Source organism: Ambystoma mexicanum, chromosome 2p, assembly GCF_040938575.1.
Source record: "Ambystoma mexicanum isolate Mex_15411 chromosome 2p, UKY_AmexF1_1, whole genome shotgun sequence".
Classification (NCBI taxonomy): Eukaryota; Metazoa; Chordata; class Amphibia; order Caudata; family Ambystomatidae; genus Ambystoma; species Ambystoma mexicanum.
The window spans coordinates 57963626-57985460 of record NC_090923.1 but is presented as its reverse complement, the minus strand read 5'-3'; the positions used below and the strand labels follow the sequence as shown (position 1 = coordinate 57985460).

General features: G+C 46.7%; 1 protein-coding gene across 5 annotated transcripts in view; it reads right to left on the bottom strand.

Annotated features, from left to right (window-relative positions):
• Positions 1-21835, bottom strand: part of BRPF1 (bromodomain and PHD finger containing 1) — a 551318-nt gene that overhangs the window by 373990 nt on the left and 155493 nt on the right. For all 5 annotated transcript variants that reach the window (XM_069643245.1, XM_069643247.1, XM_069643248.1 and 2 more), the window contains one exon: positions 9942-10040. In XM_069643245.1, coding sequence (XP_069499346.1) covers positions 9942-10040 — 99 coding nt within the window. The remainder of the gene's footprint in view (positions 1-9941; positions 10041-21835) is intronic.

The window sequence follows — 21835 nt, the reverse complement described above, 5'->3', positions numbered from 1 at the left end:
AAGAACAACACGTGGAACACGTACGAGAGGTCCTTCGACGGTTGTCCCAGAATCAACTGTACGCAAAAGCAGAGAAGTGCTCTTTTCACAAGGGAAGCATGGAGTTCTTGGGCTATGTAATCAGTGGATCAGGCGTCTTCATGGATCCCGCTAAGATACGATCCTTTCAGGAATGGAACCAACCTCTCGATCTGAAATCTCTGCAACGATTTTTAGGGTTCGCCAACTTTTATCGACAGTTCATACCCCATTTCTCACAGCTTACGACTCCTTTAACTCGATTAACCAGCAGCAAAGTACCTTTTCTTTGGGATTTGCAGGCTACCATGGCCTTTGACACCTTGAAAAAATCCTTCAGCACAGCACCCATTCTGTGTCACCCCAATGACGAGACACCATACATCGTAGAAGCAGACGCTTCCGATTTCGCTATTGGTGCTGTTCTCCTGCAGAAGCAATCCGAATCTGGCATGGAACATCCTGTGGCATATTTCTCCCGTAAACTCACTCCCAGTGAACGGAACTATGCCGTGATAGAGAAGGAGCTGTTAGCCATAAAAGCAGCATTTGAAGAATGGAGGCATCATCTCCTCAGAGGACGACATACGGTGGAAGTTCGTACCGACCATCGCAATTTACAGTATTTACGTTCTCTTCAGTGCCGTACCTCTCGCCAAGCCCGATGGGCCTTCTTTTTCTCTCACTATGACTTCCACATAACCTACATTCCTTGTGCTCAGAACTTGAAGGCAGATGCCTTATCCCGTTCCATGGAAGGAGACGTTAAGAGCGACTGTAATAACAAGCCATTGATCTCTCCGAAGCATTTTCTACTTACGCTCACCCCTCATCTCCAGACAATAGTACAAGACACCCGAATAGATCCAGCTCGGTCGAGTCTCTTGAAACGACCACAGATCACCGAACGCAATGGGTTGCTTTTTTATCGGAACAGATTATACATACCCACTGTCTCTCTTCGGACTCTTGTACTTCACGGGTTCCATGGTTCCCGAGTGGGTGGACATCGTGGCATAAAAGCCACTCAAGAACTAATTTCCAGGCAATTCTGGTGGCCAGGCTGGGCCGAAGAAATCGAGCGGTATGTCAAGAGTTGTCCTATGTGTGCCCAGACCAAGGTTCCAAGAAAAAAGCCATTGGGGTTACTTCATCCCACAGAGATACCTTCATACACATGGCATACCATTGCCGCAGATTTCATCGTGGACCTTCCTCCGTCTGATGGATATACCTGCATTATGGTGGTAGTAGACTGCTTTACCAAGACTGCCCATTTTGTCCCATTCCCCAGGATACCCACGGCGTCCCAGATGGCTTTAGCGTTCTTCCAAGAAATTTATAGGTTGCATGGACTACCAGAGAAAATCATATCCGACCGTGGATCCCAGTTTCTGTCCTCTTTCTGGAGTCAGTTGTGCAATCATCTAGGCATTCACAGAGCCTTGAGTTCGGGTTATCATCCACACACCAACGGCCAGACTGAGAGAACTAATCAAACATTGGAACACTACCTTCGGTGCTTTGCTAATGCCACTCAGACCAATTGGAAAACACATCTGGTTCTTGCCGAAGCCTCTTACAACAATACAAAACATTCCGCTACCGGATTTAGTCCGTTTTTCTGTTCTTTTGGTCAGCATCCTAAATTGGTGCCTTTTCATCCTGTACCACCCAGTGCAGTTCCATCTGCTGATCATCTGGTTGTTACTCTCCAGAAGCAACATTCGTTGGCACGCAGAACTCTTGCAGAGGCACAGGAACGCATGAAACAACAAGCTGATAGGCGGCGCACTCCTGAACCCATACTCCATGTGGGTGATTTAGTATGGTTGTCCTCCAAAAATCTACCAGTGCGTAATCTTCCTACCAAATTGGCTCCCCGTTATTTTGGCCCATTCAAGGTTACCAAGCGTTTGTCCTCTGTAGCATATCGCCTACAATTGCCCCAGGCCTGGCGGGTTCATCCTGTCTTTCATGTCTCCCTTTTGAAGCCTTACGTGGTTGATACTTTCCAGCGATCCTTTTCCCGTCCTGCCTCTGTTGATGTCAGCGGAGTACCTGAATTTGAAGTACAAGAGATCTGTGATTCGCGCATACGACGGGGTGTACTTCAGTACTTGGTAGACTGGAAGGGTTACCCTGCCTGTGATCGCACCTGGGAACCTTTCAGTCATGTGCATGCACCCCGTCTGGTGCGCGAGTTCCATCTCCGATTCCCTTGGAAACCTGGGTCCCCTGGCCTTTCTGGGAGGGGACATAGTGTCATGCCACTCACCTGGGGTATGGGGCGCGGTGCGGGACGCATCTGCAGGTCCCGGCGCTTCCCATCCTGGCGCATCTACCCCCGATATAGGTTGGGGGGCCCTCGGTCATTTGCGGCTTATGCCGCTTCTGGGTTATCCCATTTGCATGGTTCGCGCAGGCGCGGAAGGCCGTCTTTCGCCCTCCGCGCATGCGCAGTCCACAGAGCGCTTGGGAAGTTGCAGGCTTGCTTCCCAAGCCTCGTTCTGGGCGCGTCAGCACCCGGGGACGGCGCAGATTGCGTTCCAAGCCTCCCGGGTGCTGCCTGCCCTATATTAAGGGCCAGTTTGTTGGAACAAACCGCGTCTCAACGCGGTTTGTTTACGGATCGCGTCCTCGCCCGTGTTACTCTTTAGTAACACCTTGTCCAGTCTTCTAGTCCTTGCTCCTCGTCCTTCCCTGTTAGTTCCTTCCTGTTCCTGTTGGTCCCCCGGTTCCTTGTCCTGCCCCAGGGGTCCAAACCCTTCCAGCCCCCTTTTGCCTGTCTGCTCCTCTCCTTGTTCAGCTCTGGAGCCTGATCCTTCCTTTTCCCTTGCTTGTTAGTTCGGTTTCTTGCCTCCTGCCTTCCTGTGTTCTCCGCCTCTTCCACCTGCTTCCTCCCCTGCCATTTTCATCCATCGGACTACTGCTACTACTGGAGCATTCCTTTTGCTACTATTCGTGGATCCATCCAGTCAAGACCCGCCTTCCCTGTCAGTGCTTGCACTGTCCCGACGCCACGCAAATCAGGGAAGTGCGCATCCGTGGCGTTGGGAGCCGGCACACCGCTAACCTTGTTTGATTCAGGGTTGGTGTTGCGCTGGTTCCTCGCGTCACACATTCAGCAACCATCAGTCGGACAGCCTGGCTACTTCACCACGACCATCAACTGGAAGTTCAGGTACTCAGCGCCCACGAGACGCTTTCCTTAACAGTAGGATCCTCCGTCCCCCTCCACGGCCCGCGGTTCCTCGTCGGCACCGCCGTTGCTTTCTTCATCCGCCTCATCGGGATCCCTCCCGTAGGACCGGAGCGCCTCGAACTTCTTGTTCAGGATCTTCGCAACATCAGCCAGCTACTTTCCAAAAATGGTATCTATGTCCGTAATGGCCACCAGGCCCCCCCCCTCTTTTTCTGCTCGGGGTTTCACAGGTGTCTTATCGATAGGCTGCAAAGAGGATTCCCTCCACGGTGGCAGGTAAACTCTAGGCCCAGAGGTCGTCCCCACTGGGGAAGCGTCCGCAGGCTTAGTCAGGGCCGCCACGACTCCCTTGATCGAGGCCTTAGCCGGGTGAATCAGGGCCTTTGTGACTTTGGGCGCACCTGAGGCCTTCACCTTGGGGCGAGGGTCACCGCCTCGCTCCCCCCTCAGCTGTCTCCATCGGGATCGACCGGGACTTCTCCCGAAGCTTAACCGGGTTCTCCGATTTCCTCTTCCCCAAGCCAGAGGGATGGCTCGTGGTTGATGGTGTCGGTGATCATGCGCCCTGCCTGGCAGCCGAGGAGCCTGACCGATCTGCGCTCCTGGTGCCCGCGGACTGGGGGGGCATTGCCTTTTGTTGGACCACCATCGCCGGAGCGCCCTCAAAGGTCTTAGAAGACCGCTCGGACTTCTTCCTCTTCTCACGTGCTGCTGGGCTCTTCCACTCCATCCAGTTGGCAAGTCGAGTACGACGATTCTTCATTGTCCGTTCGGACATGTTCTTACAAAACGCAGTTCTTCTCCACGGGCGATTTGTCGTTGTGAAGGCAGTAGAGGCACAGAGTGCTCATCCTCAAATACGTTCTGTAGCCTGCATCCAGGGCAGCTCCTGAAAAGCTTGGGTCCAGCAGGCGTCATGCTTCCATTGTCCTGGGCCATGACCATGCGTGGTAGGCCTCAAAGATCTTCTGGAATCCTCCGAGAAGTCGAACTCGACGAAAAGATGCCCTTCAGGGGCGTAGAAAGTTCTCTAAACGGGACCCCGTTGATCGGAAGTGGAATCGGTGGAGCTTGAGGCTCGATTGACCGAAAATATAAGATGAAAACTCTTCAAAAAAACGCAGTAAAGTTTGAGAGCTAAAGCACGAGGACTCCCAACACTTGAACATGCGGTAAAAATCTGAAGATGGCTCCCAAAGCAGGGGCTTAGGTAGAGGCCAGTCATTGGCTGGTGGCAGTATGACCCAGAGACCAGTGACTGGTTACTAGTAGAAAGACAGTTCAGAAACAAAACTGAAACTGATTTTTTCTTTACCGAGGATTCCCAGCTTGACGACGGGGAATATTCATGAGCATGTGAATCCATGCCAGACCCAATACTGGAAAAGTCTAGTTAATCTCACGTTCAGGTCCCATCCGGGAGCCAGGTTTATTTATTTTATTTTTGTTATTTGTTACACTCCCGGACCCTCGGGTGTCACAGCGGGGTTATAAGACAGCTTAACAATTAGTGAAAATCAACATTACATTAGTTATATTACATCATTAGTGGACAGTTGGTGCAAAAATACAATTTACAGATATACAGACCGAAATACAGTGGAACGGAATCCTATCTTTAGGTGCCAATATTGGTTGAATAACCAGGTTTTTAACAGTTTCTTATAAACCGTGAAGGAGGATTATTTCTTGATATTTATGGGTAGGGTGTTCCAGTGTTTGGGGGCGAGTGGTGAAACTGCCTCCCCCCACTCTGGTAGTTTTGAATCGAGGGGGGTCCAGGAGGAGTTTGTCATTAGATCTTAGTGATCTCCTGTCAACTTTGTGGTGTAGAGTATTGTTGAGATAGATGGGTCCTTTTTGGTCAGACATTTGTGTGTGATGCATAATGTTTTGAAGATAATTCTGGCTTTGATGGGGAGCCAGAGAGTGTCTTTCCTAATCTTGGAGATATGGTCTGATTTTTTTATGCCTCGTGCAGCCCTCAAAACTTTGTTTTGCAAGAGTTGCATTTTGGCTAGATTAGTGTTGGAGGTGCCTAGTAGTAAAACATTACAATAGTCCAATTTCGATAGGACCAGAGCTCTGGCTAGGATGAGACAGTTAGCTGGGGTCAGAAATTGTCGGCCGAGAGCAATTAGTTTCGAGGTGTAAGCCGTGGAGGAGGCAAGCGTGTTGATCTGTTTAGTCATGGTCAGGCTGGCGTCAATTTACACACCCAGTGTTTTGACTTGCTTCAGCACTGGAATATTGGTACCATCGATATTGATGGTTGAGTATTCTGGGTGAAGGGTAGCTATTTTGGCTGGAGATCCTACGATGAGGACTTGTCTCTTCTCATCATTAAGACATAGGCTGTTCAGCGCCATCCAGTTTTGTATGATGACGTAAATTTTATTGATTGTTATGGTGTCCTGGTCATAGTTGCCTGTAAGAGGTATAAGGATCTGGGTGTCATCCGCAAAATTTGTGTATATGACACCCATATCGTCAAGTGCTGAGAACAAGTGTTTGGTATACGCGTTGTACAGCGTAGGAGAGAGGCAAGAGTCTTGGGGCACTCCTATGGGGACTGGGATTGGGTTGGCTGCTTCTTTGCCTGAAATGGGGGGATGAATCCTATTAACCCCTTCCATGAATGCATTAATAATTGGTATCTTCCACCACAATACCTTTGGTTGGGACGTAGTGTAGGCTGAGAGTGCAGCTAAGTGAACCTTCATGGAATTAAAAATAAGTACAGAGTCTAGTAAGTGAGTCAGGTACAACAAAATATGAGTAGGTGAGCAGTCAATGGGATTGATGCTCTTGGAATTGCACCAGATGACAAAGCGCTTCCATTGGTTGGAGTAGCAATGTCAGGTATTAGATTTTATTGCTTCCCTAAGAATGCCCATGCATCTTATTTTTTTTTAACATTTATTTTAGTTAGCACACAGGAAAACAAAGTATGACATCAATTCAGCACTTCCTTACAACTTTGACTCTTAAACGTGCATCCCGCCGTACCCACCCCCGTACTTTGTTACTGGCTGTCCCCCGAGGCCAGCTCCCTCGCCAATTGAGTCCGAACACCGGCTCTCCAGCCCTCCGAGTCATGTACCTCATTAGGTCCTTTTCATGTGTCTCTGAGCCTCCGCCCCCCACCACTTAGTTCTGTCTACCTTCCGGGACCTGCTCATCCACCGCTGCAGTCCGGTTCCGGTCTGCTGCCCGCAGTGCATTCGACACCAGGCGTTGTTTATGTGTCAGGGCTGGAAAGCGTTGGTCATAGTCTATCAACGGAGACCATATGTTTGTGAAGCGGTGGAGGCGGCCTCTGCTTGCCGCCATGATTTTCTCGGAGATGAAAATGTCCCAGAGCTTCAACCACCACAGTACCATTAGGGGGCCCTCTGGGGATTTCCATGTCCTGGCTATTGTGATTTCCGCGGCCAGGAGGGGTAGTGTGATGAGGGCCGCTAGCGGGCCTGTTCTTGGAAAGATGCCCGGGATCGGGGTCCCCAGTAGGAGTGGCTCCGGCTCCAATGGCAGCGTGATCTGGTTAATGTCTTTAATGGTGGCCATGCACTGGGTATTGAGCACCCACTGGTCTGTAGTAATCCCCTCCCATGCATGCAGGAATGATGTTAAACATCCCCTGACCGTGGAAGCATGGGAGGTGACTCGGATCTGAAAGTCATTTCTGACTGGAGGCCGGGGAGCTTCTGGGGGTGGAATTACAGTCCCTTCTTTTCCCGCAGCTTTGGACTCTAGGAGGATACGGGGTGGTGGAGGTTGAACCCTGTCCGGAGGACCAATTGTTCCCAGAACCATATTGATTGTGAGGGGAGCCAGAGTAGGATTGCCCATGAAATGAGTGACAAGAACTTCCCCCTCTCTGTTGAAACGGTATTTGAGTAATTTATTTCAAAGTCTTCAGTGTCTCGTGTTCCTTTTTTGCTGTTTCGAGTTGCTGAACAAGTTGGAGTCTTCCACCGGCATGCTGATTAAGGATGCCCGAGTCTCTAGCTTGAACTCAGAGTTCTTCAACCAGGCGTGACGTTTTAGCAGAGTAGCCTGTGCTAAAGTCCTTCCCGCTGCCCCAGCAACGTCTAATGAATTTTTGAGAATGTTGTGGTTCACCTGCTTACCCTCAGATACAATCGTAAGCAGGAGAGTACGGTTCAGTTCAGGGACTTCCTGTAGGCCCTCCTATAGCAGGTTCCACTGAACGTCAGAATAGCTGGCTAACAGCGTGGCATTATTGGCTATACGGGTGGAGTATGCTGTCTCAGTGGTGATTCTCTTTCCCAGAGCGTACAATTTCTTACATTCTTTGTCAGACGGTGCCTCGCGTGTGGACAAGGGGACACCTGCCCTCTACCTCGGCGTTGTGACCACCAACGAATCTGGGGTGGCATGTCCCCTAATGTAGAGGGGGTCAGTAGGGGAGGGGCAAAAAAGTTTCTCCACCCATGGATTAACTGCCCTGGTTTGTGAGGGCATCGGTAATGAAGGGACAATGTGTCTTTTAATAGAATTATGTAATGGGATAGCCTGACTGCCGGCAGGAGGCTTCTCCTTTAAAATGTCTTCAACAAAATCTGAATCTGGCACTGCTTCCAGTGTGGCAATTTGGAGGGGTTCTGCTGCTTTCTTTAAGATGGCGTTAAACACCATTTGGTCATCAACAGATGCCGACGTAATGGTGGGGGGGGGGGGTTCATACAGAAGGTGTCAGGGTCTGGGGTATGGGTGGGTGACGCCCAAGGCAGATCGTCCACTGGCTGTTCGTCCCCCCCATCCCTGTGTGCATTCAGTAGGATCATCAGCAGGATCCTCAAATGGATCCTCATCCTGTAGTTATGGGTCAATAGGATCTCCATTACCAGTAAGGTCAAAAAACTCTTCCTCATGAAGTGGATTAGAAGTTCCCTAGAACTTAGCCATAGGTGTATAAGGGCTTTACGGTGCCCTTTAGGAGCAAACTTTTTGAAAATTCTACAAGCTTTTCCAGCACGTTCATGCAACCCCCAAACTTCTCTCTGGTCCACGATGAGGAGCCAGAGGAATCTAGAGGAGGAAAGGGCTCTTCCTGATCTTTCTCATTAGAACGTCAAGATAAGAATAGATGGCTCTCCGCTCTTCATGGTGTTTCGACTTGTCTTCCGACGCGTCCCTAGCCTTGTCCTTTTGTTTCACCGTCGAAACAGATCTAGCTGATATGATCAATAAGGGAGAACTAAACTTCCTAGCTATCTCTGAGACCTGGTTCCACGCTGCAGTAGGACCATCCTTCCTTCTGACCTTTGCTGACCCCTAAACCATTGTAAGAGTGGCTAGAGAAACGACAAAAGGAGGAGGGGTTGCCTTCATCGCCAAGTCAAGCCTAACGCTTAGAGTAACTGCTGCCCCCATGGTCAAGTCATGTGAACTCCTCAAAGTTAAATTAGCCACCTATAAATCCAGCACCTTAACCATCCACCTAATATACAGACCTCCTGGCCCAGTTGGGTCCTTGAGGAAGACCTTATCACCATACTTTTGTACAATACCAAACCCACCTCCCAAATATTGTTAATTTAGGATTCCAGGACCCCAACGACTATTCAGCTAAGGTACTCGCTGACTCATTAACTGAATTAGCCTTCTCGCAAAGAGTCGTCCAACCTACCCATGAGAAAGGGCATACCCTAGACTGGGTTGCTGCCCTTAATTGCGAAACCTTAATCACAGCCATCGAACCCCAGACCTGGACAGACCACTTTCTAATTTCCTTTACTACTTGTGCCAATCGACCAGCCAACAAATCCAACATAATTGCCCCACCACTCCTTACCAGAAACAAACAAAATATCACTACTGACAAGTTGATGCCCATCCTGCTCCCTACCTTAAACTCATCTAAATCACAAGACCCAGCAGAACTAGTCGGCCTATATAATACCACCATGACCAAGCTTTAGGACAGAGATTTTGCAGAGTGAATTTTTAAGATTGGCTGCTCCAGAGCATCGCACAGCACAGCGAGAAACAGATAGTACTGTATAGTTTCTAAGAAATTGTGGATAGCCATATTCTCGCCAAGTCCATCTTTTTTCTCTTTCTCGCCCACCCCATCACTCCCACACGTGTCTCCTTGGAGGCAAAGTACGGAAGTTTGAAATATCCCTTGAATGCATTCAAAACTGTGGAGGCTGCAGGATTTACGAAAGATAAACTAACACGACTTCAATATGTCAGATGTGCGCTGCTTTAAGTTTCCTATGTGAGGTTCAAGTGAACATTTAATAACATTGATAGGTGAAATGATTGGCCTATTAAATTATCTAACATTCTCCAATATTGGGGAAACAACAGATCTTCCAACAGCTGAAAAGTTTGTTTTAATCACCCTATTTTTGACAAGAGTAATGTACAAATTATTTGCTGGCATAGGCATTATAACTGGAAACATTTTCAAAATACATCAAAGTACTAGTATCTGAAAGGGGCGGTTCCTTCTCTGCAGCATTCCTTACTTGAAAAGCTTAATTAAGGACAGTAGCCTAGGACATCATTTCCATTCTTCTCTTAGCAGGTTTGGTCAATATTTGTCGGTAGGTTATCAATTATGCACCCCCTTCAAAAAATAGTTTAAAGTCAGTTTGTATAAAGCTCCATAGATGCTCCCCAATAAAATTTTTTAAAAAAACAGAAAGTCAAGTTATTAGTATTGTTGCAGGTAGTTATTTACCTTACTGCCGGGTTCGGATGTTTCCTCATTTGGTTTGGCAATTGTTCCCCAAAGCAGATCATCGTCATCGACTGCTCCAGGAATGAGCCATTTCATCTCCTGTCGGATACACAAGCACATGAATCACCTTCGTTCTTTCGCACGTGCAGGGTGATGATGGCCAACAATTTACACTGATGAATGACGCTATGGGCCTTTGTATTACAGCACAGAAAGAGGAGGGCTTCAGAGATCAGACATGTTCAGTATTTTTTTCAAGGAAACAGTTTTTCAATGCCAGCTGCCTTGTCAGCAGCTGAAATGGTTGAAAGGAAGAGACCCAAATCTTTGAAAATGCACAAATCGCTGCCTAACGTTTTTGCTTTTTCTCGGCTCTACAAACGACCATGAAAAGGCAAAGCATTCATGGGTGGTGCGTGGCAGAGCCATTGATTTGGCTACTATGGCTATTCCGGAAGCTTTAAAAAGATGCATCTATGCCCATTATATTTTTAGGTAAGGGTCTAGCTCTTGTGGTCTATTCAGGGTTTGGAGTATAGGTGGTGGATCTGACCTGTGTGGTCCGGATAAACAATGGTGAGTTAATGATGAAAATAAAATGAGATACTCGATGCCCACCTTTTTAACCACCACAGACATTGAGAACCATCGGCCAGCTCAGCCATTGTGGCCTAGCCGCATGGCTGGCAAAGGAGCAAAAACCTCTGTATACATCCTATTTAAACCCAGGAATTGTCCCGTTTTAGTGTGAAGAAATGTCCTAGCACTTCCCATTCACCACTGTTGCATATAGCTTCTCCTTACAAGCCAGTGTTAATGTGAGAGAACTCCAACTTTGGGAGAAAGGTGTAAGAGGCGAGAAGGGCTGTGGAGACAAACTTTGTCCAGGGCAGCAGCACAATCTCGTTAGGTTTTGTGGTCTAGTCATTGAGATGAGAGGTGGATGGGGGCATTCAGAGACGTGCTGCGTCTTCTGATACACAAGGTTAGTGTGTTCAGTGAAGATAGCTAAGTGTAACCTGAAGGTTACTGGTTCAAATACTGCCAAGAACAATATCCCTTTACCAGCAATAGAAAAGTACATCATTTTATTTATTTGCATTAATATAGGGAAATAAAAGGTCTTTTGATCACAAAAGTGCATACAGAGTCAATATTGGTGTTGTCAGGAAGGCAGTAAGCCTCTCGCAAAGAAAAGTCTTCCAATGACATAATGACTAGGTCTGAGTAGGGTAACTCGGGACAGATACTGGGGACGATGGTTGACCTACTTTGGACAAGTAGATGTCAACTGTTAGAGAGCGAGTATATGGACTAGCAGGCTGGGGAAGGGAGGAGGTCATTCGCTGTAAAAGCTAGAGTGAAGGAGGGGGCATAAGTAAACGCTGGGTAGAAGTGAGGAAGTAGCGATTTTGAAAACAGATTTAGACCATGGATCGAATTTCAGGTGTATGCAAGTTCCACATAGCTGAAGCAAGAATGGTTATTAAGAAAGGATTGAAGATCAGATTATTGTGGGGTGTTAGGAAAAAATAAAGCTCAAGTCTCCAAAGAGGATTAGGTGATGTGATGTGATAGGGACAGAGAATCAAGAACGGTTATCGTTCCTCAAAGAATGAACCAGTTGTAGCCGGAAGGGCGACAGATGAAAACGAAGTGAGTAGAGTGAGGAGGAGCAAGGGTTGAGTGTGTAAATTCAAAGGAGGTAGGAGAGGATGAGATATGGGGGGGGGGGGGGAGTGAGATATTAAGCAGGAAGGAAATACATGTCTGACACCACCACCTTTGCCAGTTAGGAGAGGATAGTGATAGAAGAAAGGTTTGGGGCCCTGAAGGGCAGCCAGGATAGCAGTGTCAGATGGGGAGATCTGGGTTTCCGGGATCGCAAGATAATCAAGGAGAGGAGAGCAGTCAGATACAGGAAGCCTTGTTACATACATAATAACAAGTTACTTACCACTGGTAATGTTCTTCCCACGTATTCCTCATTTATGATATCTCCTATATCCAGCTTAAGCTGCTTCTGAAAATATTGGGAAGATGGTGCTGTGCGTCGATGCGGTCAAGTTGATGTCCGTCGAGGGCCTCCGTCTCGAGGACAATGTCATCTAAGGTATATATGGAACGTGCAGCGCCCGTTGGCTTCAGTTCTGTTTTTTTGTGTTTTTCTAACAGTCGAACTACCAGCATTAATGAGGTTTAGACAATACTACACTCTGAAGGAGCATAAACTGCAACAATATGGAGTGGAATTCTACTGTGGGGCAGGCTGGGAGGGGCGATGAACACGTGGGAGGAACATCCAGTCGAAGGAACGTTACCAGGGGTAAGAAACTTGTTCTTCGAATGGATTGTGTCCTCACATGTATTCCTCATCTATGATAGACTCCCAAAGCAGTATTAGATTAGGCGGAGGGAGTACGAATTTTGTCTTCAGGGGTTATGAACCAAATGAAGGACTGCTTTCCCAAAAGCTTAAGGTGGAAGCAAGGCAGTCCCGGCCAGTCTACAGCATTCAATAATAGCTCAAATAATCCACCTGGACAAGGTTTGCTTAGTTACATCCGTTGCCAGTCTATAAACGGTTGGTCATCTAGGCAAAACTTTGACATCCTTGAAATGTAGAAACTGAGCTCTTCTCGGGTCAAGGCTGTGTAACCTTTCCTCTTCCTTGCCAGGATGAGTTAATGGGTAAAAAGTAGGTAATCTTAGTGAAAATCTGATATAATCTTAGGAAGGAATGAAGGTTTCACCTTAAGGACGCTTGTCCTTAAAAAACGTAAAAGGTGGTTTAGAAGTTTGTGCCTGCAACGCACTCACCCTACGGGCTGATGTTGACGCTACTAACATGTAAGTAGTCTTAAGGGACATGAATGGAGTGGTTCAAACGGTGCACACATGAGCAATTTCAAAACAAGATTAAAGGTCCCAAACAGGAACCTGAAAAGGAGATGGATGGAATACATTATTGAGTCCCTTTAGAAATATAATCACGTTTCCTCAGGGGATCGTTTGAAGATGGAAAGCACAGCCAAATAACTTTTTTTAAAACCATTTTTATTATTTAATTCAACCAAACAATACAAGCCAAACAGGCAGTGCATATATCAACAGTTCCATAGTGCATTGCTTACTTCTAGCCACTGTTTCCCTTATCCCACTCCCCTTTACGAGCCTATTACTTTGCACATTCTGTTTCTGCTTCCTGTGGTAGGGTTTCCCCTTCCATGGGTCCTGCCGGTTCTTGTATTGACCCAAACAGCTCTGCTATCAATGATTTCCAGGCCATCAGGGACTCTGTCTCCTCCTCCACCCCCCTGCATTGCTCGTTTACTGCCATACGATGGTTTCCGCCTCCGCCCATTTCTGCAAATCTTTCCACCACACGTCCACTTTCGGTCTGTGGCATGTCTTCCACCCAAATAACCTTTAACAGTTCCAACCTGGAGCCCCAGATTGCCAAATGCAGCAGAAAGGATAACACTTCTGGTGTTTTTTCAAAGAAAAGGATCCACATTCTTATCTTTGCACCAGCTGCAGAATTAGTTCCAACGGAAGCAATACAAAGACTTTGGGTTGCAGGCCGAAAGCAAAATCTCCATTACATCATCCGGGAGGTCCCAATCCTTGTATCTCAGCCTCTCGAAACCATGCGTGAAGGCTGAGTGTCTTGACCTCCGATGGAGAACCAGACCATCCTCTCGCGAGAGAAGGTCCTCTCTTTGTGGAAGACTTATTGGAGGGCAGATGGACATGTCCAGGAGGTCTGGGTTCCACGTCCTCCTGGCCCAATCCTGGCCAATTAGGATCATGAATTTCCTGAAATTTCTCAACCTCCTGATCACGCGAGGAATGACGGGACTGGAGGAAATGCGTACAAGAGTGGAAACTCCCAGTACACCTCAAACACGTCTCCTAGAGCTCCTCTTGCGGGAAATTCCCTGGAGCAGAACAGTTTGCACTTCTGGTAGACACTGGTCACAAACAGATCCACTTGAGGGGTTCCCCAAAGGGTAAAGATCTCTTGAAGGACTTCCTAAGCTAGTTCCCACTCATGGGAGACTGCTCTTCCTGCTCAGAGTGTCCGCCGCCGTATTCTACTTTCCGGCTAGGTGAAGGGTCTATGGAGAGATTCCTTCTTGTATTGCCAGGACCAGAGCTGCATTGCCTCTCTGCACAGTCGTAGTGACCCTACTCCTCTTCTCTTGTCTTGCTGAGGTAGTACATGGCCACTGTGTTGTCAGTCATTATCAGGACATTCTTTCCCCGTACAGAGTGCAGAAAGGGCTTCAGTGCTAGTCCGATGGCCCTCAGCTCCAAAAAGATTGATGTGTAGTTTGGACTCCAATGGAGACCAAATACCGTTGATTTTCAGATTGTTGGTGTGGGCTCCCCACCCCGTGAGTGAGGCATCCCTCACTACCGTGATCTCCGGCCATGTTTTGGCAAAAAGGCACTCCCTTCAGAATGTTGCCCTCGGAGGCCCACCTCAGGAGACCCCGTTTGGAACCTGAAATAGGTCTGACATGTCACCCGAGCGAGCCCATTGGAGGCATCTCATTCTCAGATAAGCCTCTGGCACCAGGAAAATGCAGGATGCCATGAGGCCGAGCAACCTCAAGAAGTCGAAGGCCGGGAGACGCTGGGCACTCTGAAATTTGGTGACCATATGCGGAATGTGTTGAGCTTTCACCTCGGGTGGCAAGGCCTTTCCAAGGATGTATCCAGTAAAGCCACAATGAATTGGAGCTTTTGAGATGGTATCATGTGAGCCATCTAGTAATTGATGGAGAAGCCCTGTCTGTGGAGATAGTGGCCTGTCATGCTGAGATGATCCAGGACTTGTTCAGGAGAATGTACCCTGATCAGCCAATCGTCCAGGTAGGGGTCCAGGGTAGGGGTAGAAGTGAACCCCACCCCGCACCCTTCACTCCTGAGATTCACTGCCACCACCGCCATCAGTTTAGTGAATACCCTCAGGGCGGAGGTCAGCACGAACAGCAGAACTCAAAACTGATAATGAGAACCACCAACCGCGAACCTCAGGTACTTTCTGTGGTTGAGATGAAAATAAGCATCCTGAAGGTCCAATCCTGGAACTGGAGGGCCTGAAGGATACGAGACAGTGTGACCATCTTGAACTTATCCTTCCTGAGGAACTTGTTCAAGTATCTTAACTCCAAGATGGGTCTCAGTCCTCCGTCCTTCTTGGGGATTAGGAAATATGGACAATACCATCCTATGTTCCTCCCCATTACAGGTACTGGCGCTATAGCATCTTTTTCTAGCAGGATCAAAATTTCCTGCAAAAGGAACAGTTCTGGAATCTTTAACGAATGGTTTCCCAGTGGATGATTTGAGGTCTCTGAATAAAGGGGAAGCAGTAACCTTGAATGCCCAAGCATCTGAAGTAATACCCTGCCATTCTTTCAGATGCTGAGACCGTCTGCCTCCCACCGGGGTATTGAGAGTTAAGACCTCATAGGTTTTGATGCGGGTGAAGCAGCGGCTGATGGTAAAGTAGCAGTTGCTTGGGCGGGCTTTGCACCTCTCCCTCGTCCACCACGAGAATCTTCTTTGGCCTCTTTGACCAGCTATTCCTCTCACTCTTCCAACTGAGTAATAGTAGCAAAAGGATCTACCCCTCAAAGAAGGTCCACTGGGGCAAAAAGGCTGAGGCTGCCTGATGGCGGAATGTAGAGTCTTGGCTGCCGCCTTCGAGGTCTGCAGCTTCTGAAGGCTTTCGTCAGCTTTGCTGCCAAAAAGATGAGACCTGTCGAAAGGCATATTAAGGAGTCTGCTGCAAATCCCGACTTCCTTAACCACGCAATCCTGCGTATTACGGTGCTTGCCGCTATGGCTCTGCCGATACTGTCAGCAAAATACCAATGGCCTCTTTCCCATCTTTTACAATGACCAGAAAGCAGTCTATTTCTTCCTCTTTGGGTATATGTTCAGCCGCCATGGCTACTCGGTCCCATAGGGTGAAGGTAATGTATGCAAGGGCACATGTTGAGTTGGCAGACTTGAGAGCCATGCCCTGGCAAAAAAGACTTTCCTTGACCAGGTGTCTATACGTTTATCCCGATCTGGTTTAACGGTCGGATAAGCAGCTAGCGTGGAGGTAGAGGTTGCTGCTTGCACCACTATACTTTCTAGTGTAGTGTTTTTAGACAAATAGCTGAGATCACTACTTGACGGCCTAGATTGTTTTGTCAAGTTTGTATTGAATTCCGGACTTGTGTGCACTTACTCTCTTTTGTAGAGCGACACGAAAAGGTAGGATTGCATCCCTATGAGGACCTTCGTACAGGATATCCGTGAGGTCATCCTGTTCGAACAGGAGGGCTGGCCTGCTCCATCCAAGAAAATCTGTGACCCTGGTCATAAATTGCCTGTGAGAGGCATCTGCACGATCATATGGGTCTGGCTTGCCAAAATCCAACTCTGGTAAGGTGTCCACCCCACTGGCTGTTTATAAATTGTCACGCAGGTCCAGCACCTAGATTCCTCAGATATAAAATCAGGAACATTAGGTGTGCCATATTGTAATCCAAAAGGTGGATCATTGGCGTCTAAAGGCTCATTGTCTTCATAAATCGACGTGAGAGATTTGAAAAAGCCCTTTCTTCGCAAAGGATGTTTGAATGTTTGGTAAAGGCGTTAATGGCTTTGATGGTTTCCAGCCAGATGCCGGTGGAGTCGTCACCAAACTACATTTTGGCACCAGTATCTTTGATGAAGACGCCTTGGGCAAAGATGGCGTCAATGGCTTCGACGTCGACTTTTACATGGACTTTGTCCGCGACGGACTCCGATGACTCACCAGAGTCTTCAATGACTTTTCATCATGTCAAGGCCTCGTTGGCTCTCGATGAGAATCTGACCTTTTGTCCTGAGCTCGAGGGCACGCAGAGCATGGCATACTTGCTTAGAGGGATTCTGACTCTCGAAAATGTTAAGCATTTCCTGTCTGAATGATGCCTATTCAGCCAGACTAGAGGCCATACTAGGGCAAGATATACTCCTCTCTGGAGAGGAGTCGGATGAGGAAGATGAAGTAGGCGATTTATGCTGCCTTTTTTTTCCATTTCCTCGATGCAAGGAGTGCCACTCCACGAGCTAGTCCTTTTCTTCCGTCGAGGAGAGCGGTGTCTCACTTCGTCAGAGGAAAGTTGTTTCGATGGGGTAGTCAAAGGGGATTTTTTGGGGAGTCTACCTATCACCAATTTCTCTTTACGCTCCTTCAGAGCTTTTTCATAGCTTTTTCAGTCATCTATTGACACATCTGACAGGTCGAGGTCTTGTACTCCGCACCAAGGCACAAGCACACCCCATGTGGGTCAGTCAGCGATATTTTAGCGCTGCAGTCTTGGTGTTTCTTAAAACCAGTCTTCGGGGAGGTCTGAGCCGAAAAACTAACATTTTCCACAATTTCAAAGTAATAATATGAATTGCGCTGTAGTTCACGGAGTGAAAGCTTACTTGGAAAAAATGAACTGAAGCCAATGGGCGATGCGTGTTAAATATATACCTTCGATAAAGTCATCCTCGACACGGAGGCCCTCGAGGGACATCGAGTCGACCGCATCGAGGCACAGCACCCTCTGCCGAAAATCTTTTACGATGCAGCTGAAGCTGAATCTAGGAGATATCATAGATGAGGAATACGTGGGAGGACACAATCCATTCGAATTAGCATTTCAGAGTGTGATGTTCATCTGAGGTGAAAGGGGGGAGTAAAGAAGTTTGGTGCCTGAGTGGGAGAGGCAGGGTGGGTAAGCAATTTGAGTGGAGCAGTTTGTTGGGTTGCCCTTTAGTTGCTCGCGCTTCACTTGAGTCGCCCGGGTCTACGTCGCCCCAATTGAGGGGAGCCACTAATGGAGGAAAAAAGAGGAGGCAGGAACAGCAGCCGGCAGATTAGGAGCAGGGAAGCGTGGGAGATTGAGTCCTGGCGCAGCCGCTCTCTTCCTCGCTCTTTGTGTTAGGCGCATGTGTGTTGGGAGTGGGCTAGGTCTCCCTTGCTTGCAGGAGCATGTGTGGAGCTGGGCTGTCAAGGGGAAGAGTGAAATCAAACCTCACATTGGTGCAGATGGTCAATCGAGGAGAGTCCCATGTTGTGTCTGGTGGAGCTACGAATAATGGGAGGGAGAGGCAAGAACAGCAGCTTGCATCAATAAAAACGTATCAAGGGCTATATGAATCCCTTCTACTCTCAGACAAATAATGATTTCCCAATGCAAACTGATCTAGTTATTTGGTCTAGGTCAGTCACTTTCCACACTGGTGTCCAATCCACGAGTTGGACCCAGTTTGGTAAAGTGGTTTGGGGAAGTGGGGAAATTTGTGTGTGTGTGTGAAGGGACTGGCGGGGAAAGCCTCAACAATGCCTTTGGGTTCTTGGAGTGCACATGATCTGGAGGATAATTCTTGATTGGCCTGAGCACAGCCATCCCTTCAGCTCTGGTCTATCCACATATCACAGCGGCGGCGCGCACACATGTAGCAGCAATCATATCTATGGCTCATGCATCACCATGATTTTGGAGGTCAGACTCTCTTGTAGGTTGACATTGGCATCACCTTAGCTCTTTTGAGAGATCCTCATTTTTGTGATGGGACTGAATAACCTCTTGCATTTAGTTAGACACAACTGTTTTCTCCAATTTGGGAGGCCACCATTAGGTTACACATAGCCCAATGGATGGCTCATGCGTCCTGGATTGGAAAAATCTCCTACAACACATTACCTAGGCATCTCTCTGGGTTCTATGTGGTTTCATCTCATAATGACTCCATTCTTTGACTAAGGACTCCTCTTCTTTACTCTCCCAATTAGGCTATGTGCTATGTGTACGAGTATGCAAAACAAAGGACAGGCACTTTATTTAGACTGAAAGTCTGATATTTTTATGGGTGTAATTCGCCCCTCTTACCACAACAACACTAGTATCAAATATTACAAAACTTTATTACAATTCATTATATTTCATAAAACAATCATAAAAAATGATCATAGTACATAAGACCATTATGTTTAAAAACCACACAAGTTTTAACACCATAAGTGAGTAATGTTTGTAAATATACCGCAAGGATCTAACACTGTGTGTACATCTCACACTCGGATTCCTGTGCCACACTACTAATGGCCTATTCCCTATCAATGTAATACAAACTACCCAACTTGTACAAGTTTCTGTCCTTGAACCACAACAATGTCGGACATTCTTCAGGGGACAAATTGTCTTGTGTCGTAATCTAGAACATTCTTCTTTCCTAGGGGAGAACCCTGTTGATCAAGAAATAATGGACACCCTATTAGTAACTTATAATCGAGTATCAATCTCTACTCACATGAAAAACATGTGAAACATGTGAAACATGAACCCTCATCCCTCAAAGGGTGCGGGGTATGTCTAAAATTACGTACCTCTGTTCCCAGTAGTAAATCTTGGGCTTTTTCTGTACAGTGTTGTAGATCCCCAATTTCTTCAGGAATTCTTGCATATCCTTTCTCACCCCTGTCTAAAAGAGTGTGCAATGTAAGCAAAAATTAATAAGGGATATTGCAGAAAACTCCCGCAATCATCCACTTGCTAGGCTAATCAATACATACATAGGTGCTAGATCTTACCTATTTAGATGTAGCATTATGTTGGAAAATTGTATAACCTCTCAGTTCCAAGGACTCCTTTGCACTTTTTCCCATATCCGGGTCAGTGAAACACTTCTCTACTCCCCTTCATGGGTCACCTGTCTGTAAAAAATTGTCAGAAACGTATTCAAGTATCACTCCTCTCAACAAAGACAACTAAGTATACAAGACCCTCTACAGGGACCCTATGCTCACGTACATATAGGTGTTGTCTCGTTCACCCTCACAGCCAGCCACAAAACGAGCTGCCTCTGTGTCCCTGGAGGATCCAAAAGCTCCACGGACTTCGCGGGTCAAAAAACGCACCTCAAACGTGACGCAGTGACGTCATCACGCATCATAGACGCGCAATGACGTCACTGCGCCACCGGCGCATCCGATAGCGCCCATACCTGTGTACACCCATGTAATTCTGGGAAATGTAGGTGCCATCGTCAAAACTTCCCCCAACGCCAAAGAAAACCGACAATTATGTCGCCCACACTGTGATCGTAATGCCCAATGAAAATCACTTCATAATGACTCGCCTGCAAATTGCCCTTTAGAAATCCCAAGTGGACTCAAACGCCACTAAACTGGTGTTTTAAAAAAAAAAGGTAAAAGGACATCTATGATGTAATTCGGAGAGCAGAGATACACAGCTTATAGCCCTAACCTAAAGTTATCTTTTAAGGTATGTTACTTGTCACATCACCCTAGTGTGGTACACAAATCTATCCAAATAGGAAAAAACAGCACCAACATACAAGTGTTCACACGCTAAGGGCCACATATGATTGAAATTACATTGCGTGTGTTGCATAAAGAGTGAAACCAAAGTAATGGATAGTACTATATATCAGGTCTACATTCAGCATGATTTTGTGACACAACCACATTGCATAACATGATGGGTGAAAAAACGAGCGTCACGGGATGAGCTGTACATCAAACTTTCCGTAGGCATGAATTTATGCCACAGTAACTCTGTATTACATGATGCAAGACATACTGAAACCCCAAATTAAGCATTTTTTGAAAGACAGTGTCACGGGATGAGCTATACATCAAGCTGTCCATAGATATAATTTTGTGTCACAGTAACTTTGTATTACATGATGCAAGAAACACTGCGACCCCAAATCAAGCTTTGTGCCATTCGACACCTTCATTCATCCCTTTGATGTAACTTTTAGACAAAAAAATAAGTTTCTGTTCTAGATGTAATAAGTTTCTATTGATAGCCATCTGGGATTGCCCCTTCATCTGTTTCAAAATGCACCACTGAAAGGCATTGTGACAAGAAATTGGAAAAGAATCATGACCAAGGAAATAGGAAAACCTATTGTAGCTTTCAAAAAGAGTACTACCATACGAAATTTGATTATGAGAAATGATGTGAATGCCAAAAAGAGGCCTATGCAACAAACCACTTTGTGGGGCATTCCTCCAGTGGTTGGGCATTTTCCTTGCGGAAATTGCTCAATGTGTTCTCAAACAAGCAAAACAGTGAATGTAGATTTGGGTTTGGATAGGCTGTGGAATATCAATGAACATACCAATTGTAATACGAATAATGTGATCTATTTGATTGTATGTCCTTGCAAACGTATGTATATTGGCAAAACAAACAGAAAATGTAGAATCAGAATGATAGAACATAAGAGCTGCATTAGAAATAAGGTAGAACAGGCTCCCATGGTTAAACATTTCATAGAAATGAAACATTCATGCAACGACTTTCAGTGGTGCATTTTGAAACAGGTGAAGGGGCAATCCCAGATGGCTATCAATAGAAAATTATTACATCTAGAACAGAAACTTATTTTTTTGTCTAAAAGTTACATCAAAGGGATGAATGAAGGTGTCGAATGGCACAAAGCTTGATTTGGGGTCGCAGTGTTTCTTGCATCATGTAATACAAAGTTACTGTGACACAAAATTATATCTATGGACAGCTTGATGTATAGCTCATCCCGTGACACTGTCTTTCAAAAAATGCTTAATTTGGGGTTTCAGTATGTCTTGCATCATGTAATACAGAGTTACTGTGGCATAAATTCATGCCTACGGAAAGTTTGATGTACAGCTCATCCCGTGACGCTCGTTTTTTCACCCATCATGTTATGCAATGTGGTTGTGTCACAAAATCATGCTGAATGTAGACCTGATATATAGTACTATCCATTACTTTGGTTTCACTCTTTATGCAACACACGCAATGTAATTTCAATCATATGTGGCCCTTAGCGTGTGA